This window comes from Cheilinus undulatus, linkage group 2 (assembly GCF_018320785.1).
Source record: "Cheilinus undulatus linkage group 2, ASM1832078v1, whole genome shotgun sequence".
Lineage (NCBI taxonomy): Eukaryota > Metazoa > Chordata > Actinopteri > Labriformes > Labridae > Cheilinus > Cheilinus undulatus.
This window is the reverse complement of record NC_054866.1, coordinates 37,701,308-37,713,665: the sequence shown is the minus strand read 5'-3', so window position 1 is coordinate 37,713,665 and position 12,358 is coordinate 37,701,308. Positions and strand designations below refer to the sequence as shown.

The 12,358-nt window shown below is 38.0% G+C and overlaps 1 protein-coding gene across 4 annotated transcripts; it reads right to left on the bottom strand.

The window, feature by feature from the left end:
- Positions 1-2,555: 2,555 nt before the first annotated feature.
- On the bottom strand, positions 2,556-12,317 carry c2h19orf47 (chromosome 2 C19orf47 homolog). 4 transcript variants are annotated; one of them, XM_041811844.1, is made up of 8 exons: positions 12,253-12,317; positions 11,267-11,354; positions 10,560-10,674; positions 10,248-10,329; positions 7,238-7,360; positions 6,977-7,126; positions 4,640-4,713; positions 2,556-4,541 (listed from the first exon to the last, which is right to left on the bottom strand). In XM_041811844.1, exons 1-8 carry the CDS (start codon positions 12,269-12,271, stop codon positions 4,014-4,016), a joined length of 1,179 nt encoding a protein of 392 aa, XP_041667778.1. In that variant the 5' UTR covers positions 12,272-12,317; the 3' UTR covers positions 2,556-4,013. The 4 variants fall into 4 exon arrangements, with proteins under 4 accessions (XP_041667778.1, XP_041667788.1, XP_041667770.1 ...); XM_041811854.1 differs by lacking the exon at positions 12,253-12,317 and adding an exon at positions 12,207-12,252; XM_041811836.1 differs by lacking the exon at positions 12,253-12,317 and adding an exon at positions 11,473-11,551.
- Positions 12,318-12,358: the final 41 nt, after the last annotated feature.

Genomic DNA, 12,358 nt, shown 5'->3' with positions numbered 1-12,358 from the left:
GATTTCTATGGTAGCAACCTCCGAGGCACGCGCAGCTTCAGCACCACAAACAGCGCACGCACACGACAACCCCTCCCGCACGGCATTATGGGTAAAAAGAGAGAAGTCGTGAGGCGTTGCTGCAGTCCAGATTTTACATGAATAAAAAAATACGGAAAAACCTGCAGATATACTCACACCAAAACGTTGATTTACTTCGGTATCACTTAAAATTAAATGTATGAATAACCAAATACTACTTAGATTAGGCCATTAATAACAACTTGTTTCTATTTTAATGGACCACTATTAAGCAAAGGATATTTCCAATTAACACGTCTTATTGTGATAGCCTTAGTTACAATAATGGAATTACTGTAAACTATCGCAGATGACGTCACTCCCATTGATTGGAAGTGACCCGATGCAACCATTAAAACCAGAGTGAATCAGCTTTTACTTGAACTGAAAGCCCATCTATAAACATCAGATTGTGGCAAACCAGGGCGCCTGATGACTTCAGCTGATAAGGTTTTCAAGGAGATGCAGACGGACAGCGGGAGGCTGCAGGGACCTGAGGAGGAGAAGGAGGAGGGAGAGAGCGACCTCAAGGGGACATAGCTTTAATTACAACTGCAGAACACCAAACACTTATTTTTCTTGGGCGATACCTTGTGTGCAAAATTGTCAGATCTTTGGAAGGTTGTTGGTGGTGAGTTATTTCTTACAGCTTCATGAGCAAACTCGCATTTGCGAGGCGTGAGTCATGTGGTTAGTGAGCAGCAGAGGAAAGCCTCACCTGGGGGTGACTGTCCAGGAGCAGACTCTGTCAGTGAGTCATGTAAACATCTGTAGCTTCACATCTATACTTACTCCCAGGAACCTTCTATGCATCATCTCCTCCTGGATGAACTGTGGTTCAATTCAATCCGCTTTTAGATAAGGGTTTTGAAAATCAAATTTAAGACTTCTTCGGGCCTTTTGAGACTTGCAATGAGAAAAATTAATACCACTCATTGTGCAACAGACAAAAAAGAAAAAATTGAAAGATTTCTCAGTAAACTGAACCAGGGCTGAATCCTCTAATTTAATGTACTGTTTATGAAATGTCAAATGATGTTGGACAAAGACATTTTTTGGCAATTAATGCCTACATTTTTTGCTTCTGCACACATCATAGCACTGTGTAAACCCTTGTTTTTAAAAGAGATTTACAAATAAAGTTATTATTAAATATCTTTATTTCTGGCACATTTAATGTCACTATTCTATCACCATATACTATTGATTACTTTATTTAAGCAGGCATGCTATGCTGATTCCTCTGGATTGTATTAACAAATTGTTGCCTGAGAACTCCTTTCATCACCTGAGATGAGCAGAAAACCAGAGGAGGGGCTTTTTCTTCCTTTCTACAAGTTTGACAGTCATTAGCATATAACCCAGTGGACAAGCATTTACACAAAAAGAATAATTAAAAAATTACATGTCTTAGTCAAAGTGCCATCTAAAATTTAAGCAAAAAAATAGGACTTTTTAAGACTTTTTATGGCCTTAAATTTCAGAGGTCCAATTCAAGACTTTACAAGGATCTGCAGGAAACCTGCTCTAGAAATGTGTTTTTATAAAAAAACAAACAAACAAAAGGCCATCTTTGAAAAGATTAAAAAAAATCAGGCCTCTTGTATTTTAGTAGCTTTAACACCAAGTGGTAAGTACTGCACTGGCACATGAACCAGTTCATCATTTTATACAACAGAAAATACTGATAATTAAATATAAAAAGGCAAGGTGGCCTTATTATGTTACTTGCACTGAGGAAGAAATAAAGATGTGATTTTAAGTTTAATTATCAGAAAAATAAAGTCACAGTTAAAATCCAACTACTTTTAAAAGCAAAAGATCAAAAATGAAAGGCATGCAAGATTTTTCAGTACATCAGGCAAGGGCTGAATCTGCTAATTTAATACACTGTTTATGAAATGGGAAATAGTATAGGAAAAAATATTTTTGGGGTTATAATTGCCCTTTTTTTCTTTGCAAATGCAATACCTCTATTTAATTACTTAAGTCAGTGATATTTATCATAATACAATATAGCAGATTTGCTAAGCTGCTTCCAAGCAATGCAAAAACAGACTAATAAAATCAAATAATTAAGCTAGAAAGCAACAATCAGAAAAAGACGTCTTAGTCAAAGTGCCTCCTATAATTTTAGACCCTCACACATACTAATAGGACTTTATATGGCCATAAATTTAAAAAATCCTATTTAAGGACCTGCAGGAGCCCTGCAGTTAGACCTGTGGTTAAAGCTGCATGAAGTCACCCTTCAGTGAAACATTATTAACATAAAACTCACAGATCAGCTGATATTATGCAGCAACTCACTCATTGAGTGAGGAGAAAAAGTTTAACGGGTTTATTGATCAGCTACCTGTTCCCTGAGGAAAATAAATATTGACTTAATTGTCATGTTGATATTTTCAAGAGTTGTAGAGTGTTTATACCAGTTTCACAGGTATAAATGTCTCTTTAACAGAAACAGTAAAGACAAAAAACAAGACAGAAACAAGTAAGAACAAAATTATTGGACCCTCTTTACTCTTTTAATTTTTTTCCAAGCACACTTTTTTCCAAACTTTTTTTCTTAATGTCTTTAAAAAATCATGACAGTTCATGGTGTGTTTTACACTACTTGGTTCTTTAAAACAATAAAAATTTCTTCAAGTGGTTTATATGCTCAATTATTTACAGTGTAACAAAGATCTGGTGTAAAGTCTGAAAGACTGAACAGTACACGGGTGTTAATGACCCATACTGGGTAAAGGTGATCTACCTACTGAGCCCCCTTAACGTGGCCCCCTGACACCAGGCCTGATGTTATCTCTGAGTTCCTTTATATGGATACATGATACAACAATGTCCACATAGAAAAATATGCAACAGAACACAGTCTGTGCTGTTCCAAATCAAGTCTAACAAATCTATACATTGCATTTCAGAATAAACAATATTCTCGTCATCCAGCCTCCTTGTAGGTGGTTATAGAAAACGTTCGGCTCTATGGTAGAAAAGTTGACGTGCTTGTCTTTAGGTCAGAGGTGTGAACTTCTACTCCACAAAGCACAGAAGAGGTTTAGTGCTCTGTCTTGACACTCGAGTGTTCAGAAAGGTGGCTCTGTGTGACATGTTTCTTTAAAACACTGGAAAAAAGATGCCTTTTCTGCTCACTTTCACATAATTTCTACTTGTAAAACAGGATCAAAGAGGTAATTATGATGTGTTGAAGGTAATAAGTACAAAGATCTAATTGCCACTTCATAGTCTGTCTTAGGCTGGCTTTTTTCACTTGAAGAATAAACTTAAAACGCCTGAGGTGTGGAGAAATTCTTACTGTATTTTTCCCCATTCTTTCCTACTTTGTTTCCCAACTGTTGCACAGCGCTTGCCTTCAGAATAAGTTAGATCTTTAACATCTTAATTAACTTGCAAACATTAACAAAAGGATGAAATATTTCATCTTGAAGGAACATTGTTAACCATTCAGTTGTTTCATTCAGGACTCTCAAAAAAAGAAGTTTAGGCAGCAGCATCATCCTTACTTCTTGACTTAAAAGGTGAAAGTAAAATAAAGCTTTGCTGACATGCTCATGCCTTAAGCTCACATTTATAGCTAAATATATATATATTTCAAATAATACATGGCAAATATGACTAACAGACAGGATAAATAGCGTTTGGGTTGAGAAACATAACATACAGAGGACTTCTGAGTCCTCAAAGCAAAAGCTTGGATAGTGAAGAAAGAGAATTTTTCTATGGCAGCTTGTCTAAAATGAATAAAAACACTTACTCTGTCTAAGACTAAGCAGCTTTAAATTTTTCCAATATTCAGACTGAAAAAAAAAGCAAAGAAAAGTACACCTCTCCAATCTGCATCCCTGCATTGTTGCTAGAACAGATGCAAAAAAAAGTGGAGGTAAAAATTCCATAAGTCCATAGAGTCAGTAATTACAGGATGAGGTGATGGGTTAGGTTCTCTTGCTGCCCAGTCTTTTAAAAACACTGACCGCCCCGACGTCCATCTGGGCCCCCAAAAACTCTTCCCCCGCTGCCCCGGTGCTGCTGCTCACCTTGGGGCTTGCTATGGTCAGTCTCTCCTGAGCTCTGGGCCGGGTGCTTGTCACCCTGTTGTCCTGTGTATCAGCAGGCGTAGATGACACAGCTGTGCTTGGGTGCGTGGCGGGGAGCTTGCCCAGTCTCTGAAGCACACTTATCTTCGCAGGGGGCAGACCGTTAGGGGAAGAAGAGGTGGGAGTGTCAGAGGGAGGTAGTTTGAATTTTCCTCCTAGGCGGCGCATAGTCGCCGGGGCAGGTTTTGTAGCTGGCTCCTTCCTCTGGGAAGGCGGGGCTTTCTTCAGAACGCCAGCATACTGGAGGACAGAGCCTTCCCCGTCACTGTCATCCTCATTGTCCACCTCCATGTTTCCAGCACTTTTGCCTGTCCTTGGCCTCTGTTCTTCCTCTCCTATGTCCAGTCGACTGAACACACCAGTGGGCTGCCAAAAATGAGCATTATGAGAACAGAACCCCTTTGACTGACACCCATCCCAATCCAATATGAAGCAATCTACCAAGACATATTAATAGAACTCACCTTGTTAGAGCTCGTTGTTGTGTCTGCCTTTGACTCGGCCCCAAGTCTTGCAAAAACAGAGGTGCGTTTCAAACCTTTCCAAAGCAAAGAGCAAACAATAGAGAAATTTTAAAAGAATTACTAGTATAAATGAAAAAAAAAAAAAACGTCCCAGCTTGACTGCTATAGGCTTGGTGTTAGGTGTAGGTGTTAACATACAATTTAAATCTAAATAGAAATTTCACATTAAAAACATAAAAAAGAAGCAAAGTGATAATAAGAACATCCAAAAGATAAAAAAATACATATGGGTCAATGGCATGACAAGCATATTTTTGTGTCTGAATCTACTATTTCCTTAACACAAAAAAATATGGCATATATCAATTACTTCTGTGAAAATGACTTTGTTTGAACATGTTTAGAATATGTGAATAATAAAATGTATTTTATATTTTGGCATCTCAAACCTTAAAATGGGGGCACCACCATCCAAGTGACAGAACAAGTTACTAACACTATTAAAATATATATTTCAATTGGGACAAGTTCAAATTAGAAAAATTTCGCAGGATTTTATGGCTGAAATCTTTAAAATGTACAAATGTCAATTTAAAATCTATCATTTTCAAGGTAGTAAGATCATCAAAAAAAACTTTGCATTTGCAAGTTCCTAAATGTCAGGGTGGAGCAAGCATATTCATGTGTATTTATTTTAAAACGAAGTGTTACAAACAGGTTGTAGCATAATTAATCACACATTTGACTCCAGTTGATTTATGTCAACAAAAATAGTTTGTAGATACCTCTAGAATAAAGAAAAAAAAACACATTTCTTTTGAGTCAAAAGTGGGTGGTTACACTTTCCATGTCAGGTGGTGCGACCAATGTAAAACTGCTAAAAAAATATATTTTACCATTAAACTCTTGGTTTTATTCTAAATATCAAATGTCAGGTGGTGCAACTGCAGTGAATTAAGCCTTATGTGCCATTGACCCACCTGAAAGAACATGCTTATTCTAGTGCTAATAGGGAGGGAAGCAAGGAAGCAAGGAAGCAAGGAAAAAAGAAAGAAAGAAAGAAAGAAAGAAAGAAAGAAAGAAAGAAAGAAACCCAGGAGAGATCGTCCTAGAGATCACAGACGGATGGATTTCTAAGATGTTTGATATTTGGTCAAACGACTGCACACAAACTGTGAGAACAGAGCCACGAGCAGGTTCCCCATATTAAGGGCATTTTTTCTTGTGTAAACTGGTTGACAGCATTTGAAATCTACTAGGGCCACTCAAAAATCTTTATGAATCTGTTCATTTTTGAGGAAAAAAAATGAATAAACTGGAAATTTTTCAAGTTTAAAAAGCCATACATTTACAAGAAAAAAAAAACCTTCTGAGTTCAAATATTGCCATTTCAGGGGAGCCTGACCTTATTTTTTCATAATACACAGTCAAAAATCTCTCATGCTCTCATCTCTTGCGTTGAAGAAAATCAAACCAGATTGGGACATTTTCCTTGTACAAATATTGCAGGTGAGAGCCCAATCAGATTTAACATTTACTAGGAAAGAGCAATAAGGAAATACCTGTTATTTTAGCCCAGAAACATCACATTATCATCAACACTTAGAATAAACATTAAATATGAAGCATTTTGAGTTTTTCTCGTAAATTTATGTCTTTTAAAAAACAAAAATTCAGAATTTGGTTTCTCGCAAATTTAGGACTTCATCAATTGAAATATTTCAGTTCAGGATCTATAGTAAACTGTTTTGTTTGTCATTTTAAAAGTGTTGGAGTTCATTATGCTTGCTTTTAATTCTGCATTAATGCACTATGTTGGTATATCAAGCTTTAATTATGAAACATTTAATACCATGCTATCACTTTTCCTGAGTACTCGAAATATAAATGACCGTTCAGATATTACGTGCTTTTTAGAGAATTTACTTGAGGTTTTTGATGAGAGAAACTGAATTTGAAATGCCGACTTGAGTGAGTCAGAGCATAGATTATGTTTTCATTTGTGTATATATAATATATACAACACTTCACACAGTTTCAACTCCTATAGGAGACAGATCCTTAATAGAATACCTTATATGCATAAAAGCTTTATGGTCCAGTAAAACTGAGGGAATGAAAAAGATGAGCCCAGTCTGACAAGCAATTATTTGTTGGTTAAGCAGAAATTATCAGTTAAAGAAAGAGGTTAAATTAGGACAGGATCAGTGCATCGGCCTTGAGTCCCATTATTCAGTTTTAGTATGAAATAGGAAGATGAAAATATTAATTTTAGTCTTGTTGAGGAACAGTTTAAGTTGGTGCGAGCTGTCGGCAAGGCCACTGGCTCAGGCCTACCTTTCTTGGCCTGCTGGGCCAGGATTCGGCGTGTACGAGGCGTGGTGCCTTTGGGCATGTTGATGATGTACTTGCCTTCCATCTCAGCGGTCACACGTCGGCGCTTCACTCCTTGCAAACTGTTCCCCTCATCGGCTGGCTGACTAACAACTGACAAAGTGGTGGGGATGACAGGGTTAAACAGAGGTACAATAGATGGGGCTCATGACCCCGGATGAATATGACAGAAGGTGGTGAGGAGGAACGTTCTGCGATATCTACCTGCTTTACTCTTGTTGCCTTGCATATTGGACACTGTGACAGAGAGCCGGTTGTCAGGTCGACGTGCTGGAGTTGCTGGCGGAGAGTCATGGCTCAAAGCGTTGGCAATCATACGAGTGGCAGCTGAGAAAAAGCAGAAAAAAAGAGATGTACCCAGCTTGTTTCCTACAGGAACACATCATGTTCTGTCCTAAAGTCCAGATCAGAGGACAGCTGGGCTTCAGAATTATCATCAGAAACATGAGGGGGTGACTGTGGCTGACTGTCTCTGGACACGCCAAAATTAAATCGTGCTTTAATGAACATATTTTTCTGTTAACATTAGATAAAACTAATGTGCTTTCATCCTCTAATAAGAACAATTTTTAATGCTCCATTGATTGACATAACAATGAAAGAGGTACAGGCCAGCCTGCACGGGTTATTTCTACCTTCATCAAGTCTTTAAGTTTCACAGTTAAATGGTAAATGGACTTAAACTTGTATAGTGCTTTTCTAGTCATTTGACTACTCAAGTACTTTTACGCCGCAGGTCACACCTACAGATTCACTCACACATTCATATGCTATGGAGAATTGGCCATCGGTAATAACTAATCCCATTCGTACACTTCCATACCCATTTAGCCCATTTGTCACTGCGGACTCGCCAACTGGAGGGTGTTGTGGTTAAGGGTCAAAACACCCCATTAAGGTTGGGGACCACCTGATGACCTCTCTTCCAGGCCAAGGCTTTATCCAATAGAAATGGATATAGGGGAAGCATCGTTGATGTATAATATAACTGACACAGGAGCAAACTGGGGTTAAGTGTCTTGCCCAAGGACACATCAACATGTGATTATTTATTTATTTAACCAGGATTTATTCCCATTGAGATACAAAAATCTCTTTTACAAGGGAGTCCTGGCCAAGACAGCAGCACGATAAGTTTCACATATATGACATTAAAACAGGACATAGAACAAAGGTTACATCAATCAACAAATCAGCAGCTTTCAGCAGATAGACATGTGCACACACTGGTCAAATGTTCCCTAATTCTAGTTTTGAAATCTCCTAAACTAAAACAACGCTCAAGTTTAAGATGACCCTGTAACTCTGACCAAGACGATGGAGGAAAAACACTGAAAGCTCTTTGACCAAAGACAGAGCGAGTGTGAGGAATCTCATACATGATGAATCCGTGAGAACGAAGATTAAAGCTACTGACAGCTTTTGGAGTCAGTAAAGAACAGTTAAATAGCCTTATAAAGAAAGATATACCAATGTTCCATCCTTCTATTGTATAAGGACAACCAACCAAGTTTCTCATATAAAACACAATGATGGGTCCGAAAACCCAGATCAGTGATAAATCGCAAGGCAGCATGGTAGACTGAGTCCAACATTTTCAGAGAGGATGAGGTAGCATCACTTTGTACAGGCAGGCCCTGTACAGACATTACCATAATACCATATTCTGATGGACAATTCATGATTCCTAAATACAAGGTGGCAAAAAGACACCACAGTTGAGAATATGTTTATCAAAAAAGTCATGGGAAAGCTATTAAGTTTTTCCATTATCTATAGCAGTGGTTCCCAACATATTTCCATGGAGCCCTCCTCCTTGTTTCCATGAAAAGCTGAGCCCCCCCCCAAAACTGACTTGCTGTCAAAAATCAACAAGATTTAACCCCTTAAGAATCCGATGGCCCAGGGGCTGGCAAGCCGGCAGTTTTTTTGTTGTTCTGCAGAAGCAGAACTAAATGTGCAACAGCAGAACGGCAACACAGCTCTATTACAACTACAGGGAATCAGTGAACAGGAGTAGTTTGTTAATCACAGATTTACTTTAGTTTGCAGAAGGCACTTCAGTAGCAGAACCAGCTCCTGCACTTGAAGCAGTAAGCATTTCAGCATACTTGCTCAAGTGGTTTTCTCTGACAAACAATAGGTAACCATAAGAGATGACGCAATAAGATATCAAATTACCACTTGGGAAGATTGTGACAGTTATACAAAGCCTTCAAGGAATGCTCAAATCCAAGGTTAGATAACAGAACAGTGAAATCTACTGGAAACAAATACTGCTATTTTTATTTTCCAACAAAGTATAAGAGGCATGGGAGTATAATAGGAGTAAGGGAGCAGCTTAGGGCAACTGATAGGGTTGCATAAGTTGATAATTATGTATGACTGCTATCCTAATGGACAACTTCAACTGCAATAAAACATAAAAGGTATCCCGAGTCTACTTGCTTGGCTATTAAGGAAAATGCAGAGAATAATGATGGTTGAGGATGTATTCACAACTCAAAACATAAAGTATTAATTAGCATAAAAATGACAAAACCTGAAGTTTTTTCATTTCTGCTTTCAAAATAACTTCTCTTCCCCCAAAAAAACGTTTTCCCTTTTTTAAAAAAACAAAATAAAATAAATACGAATAACAGTACTTCTAGAAAGTGCAACAGTGGCACTCCTATAAACTGAGAGGCTTTTTTGCAGGCATTTTTGCAAACCTTTAAATACAACTTAATAAAAAAAAGTAATTGCAGCCTTTTATGCAATTATGGAATTGCACAGCCTGAAATTGCAATTGTGATTAAATCAACTGTGTGGTACTAGCTGCTGAGAGCAAGACAAGGCCCAAAGTGCAGAGATGGAGATGTAAAACAAATGACAAACCAGCAAATTCTTCAAAGCCTCATGGAGTGTCTGATTGCAAGGAGGCTGCACCTTTCAGTATATTGGCTGTGTTCAAGGTGTTTCTCTGGGTGCTACAATTTCTACACCCTTAATTTTCAGGTTTATTTTTTAAATCCGGACTCTAATAAAATGTCAGCCTTGTGATTACATCACAGCCAATACTGCGTATTATGTTTCATATCACCTCTAATAATGTACCAGCAATTTTAAAAATTCTGTTAGAACTAATTTCATCAAAGAACGCATAATCACATACATCAGAGTAAACATTTGTTTTTATACTGGCTTTAGAGAAAAGTAAAGTGGATATACTTACGTGTATTGGCAGTTCTTCTGAGCTCAGCTTTGACACTGGTCTGTCCTGAGGAGATTGCTTCTGTGGCCATTTTGCACATGTCCTTAAGAGAGAATACAAATTACAGAGATTATATAAACTCACAGAGCACACAGCCACTGACCTGACAGCAGCAACTTCAAAAGACATCCATTCTGCATGACTGCATTTATAGCAATAGAAGAGATATTCAAGCACTCAATTGTTTCTACATCACTGCACCTAAGACGAAACAGCATGTTTTTACAAACATTTAATTAATTCAGAGCATTCGCATGTTAACTCTGATCTCACCTGTCTGTAGACCTGCTTGGCATGTTTGAGGATAGCAATGATGTCACCAACGACTGTGATACCAAGGTCCATCATGATGTCTTTACTGAGGTCCATTAACATGTTCTTGTGAATTCTGCAATGACAAGAATGCATTGATTAAACTATGTGCTTCTAAATGGAGAACTGCAAATATGTGTGACTTAAACCATAATAAATATGGTTGATATTAGATTTATAATTTCCAGTAGAATAAAACTAGATGATTTTATTTTAGTACTGTATTTTATTATCAAAATATTAGTCACCAGTACTTCTTTTATTCTTTTCAAGTGAAGGACAGCAGTTTTTGTAAATTTGGACTGAGTAAACTTTAAAAATGGTCTCATGTAAACTAATCAGGCACAGCTTATTCCTAAATATGTTGAGAGAGGAGGAAGAAGAGCAACCATCCAAGCACATCTTTTCCTCTGCATATGTAGCATTAGATCCTCTCTGTGAGATGTAGATGTGATAATGTCTTCATCTTACATTATGCCTAATTGCATAAAGCTTAGACCAATTTATCAAACAAGCCAATTTGTATAATGACATAGTTAAATTGATGGTGGAGACTGTCACAACTCACTTACAGCATGATAAGTGAGTGTGCAAAGGAAACTTGTGTTACAATACAATTAAGTATGGCTAAAATGATCTTTATCAAAGAAAAGCAGATATAATGTTACCTGTTGTCCACAAAGGAGACTGCGTAAGTTACTGCAAGGCCAGCTGGGATCCCAGCATCCTTAAAGAACTGGATCCACTCTGAGGTGGCTTTCATAAAAAATGACAATTAGAAATTAGAAAACATAAAAGATTTATAGAACATTTAACAATCAACTGGGCTGAGAAAACTTTGAAAATCAGACATCAATCATGAGCAGGGAAGCACCTAATACATGACTGAAGACTACAGCTGGAGATAAGCCTAGCACTAAACTGCCAGTGGGAGACATAAACCTGAGGAGACAGCAGCATGCTGAGGTCTAACACATGCTGACCACGGCCAGCTGGAGGTTATTTATAACACCAATTATGAAGTGTCGTCTTGTGGTTGGAGTAACAGATCCAGGGTGATGGGTGCACAACAGCTGCCAGAACAATGGCTCAGTCCAACAAGCTGTGACTAATGCTGATGAACTCATAGCTGCACAGAGACATAACTCACACGCTGGCACTTTGAGTTCTGACTAACAGATCCACGGATGACCAAACACTTTCCATCAAATACGTATGAAGTTAGGTTTAGAATGTGCTCCGTTTGGTTGTAAAGCTGAATTTTAAATCCGTGAATGTTAGCTCATGTTAGCATTAGACGATGATCAACCAGTTAGACTGTATAAGGTCTTAAAACAGCCGTAGATGTTTAGCACAGTACCCCCTCTATGTTCGATTTATTCATTGGAAGTGAAATGAAACATGAAAGAGAACAAATAACCACAGGACCTTTTTAGTTAGCATTCTGCATTAGCACTGCCTTAGCATTAGCTTCAGCACTGAATTAAAAGACGCCTTTTACCAACACGGCATCCACATAAAAAAACCCTGCTGTAGAAACTCTCGATGTGATTCAAATAAATGTAGCGGACATGCCCATATATCAATCAAATACTGTTGAAACTTAACCGTGGCTAGGCGCTAACATTTTCTAACCGGGCCTTTATGCTCTCACCTGTTGTCACAGACGCCATGTTTACAATAAATGTGCGGTGACGTCAGCCACATCCGGAGAACTCGCGCTGCTCTTGTGACGCAACTTCCTGTTTAACCGCTAAAGC

Coding starts and splice junctions, on each gene's coding strand:
- c2h19orf47 (XM_041811836.1), bottom strand. CDS start 11,536: ATGTCTCCCACTGGCAGTTTAGTGCTAGGCTTATCTCCAGCTGTAGTC. Junction 7,127..7,237: donor AGGCAACAAGAGTAAAGCAG/GTAGATATCGCA, acceptor CCACTTTGTCAG/TTGTTAGTCAGCCAGCCGAT. Junction 4,714..6,976: donor GGCCCAGCAGGCCAAGAAAG/GTAGGCCTGAGC, acceptor TGCTTTGGAAAG/GTTTGAAACGCACCTCTGTT.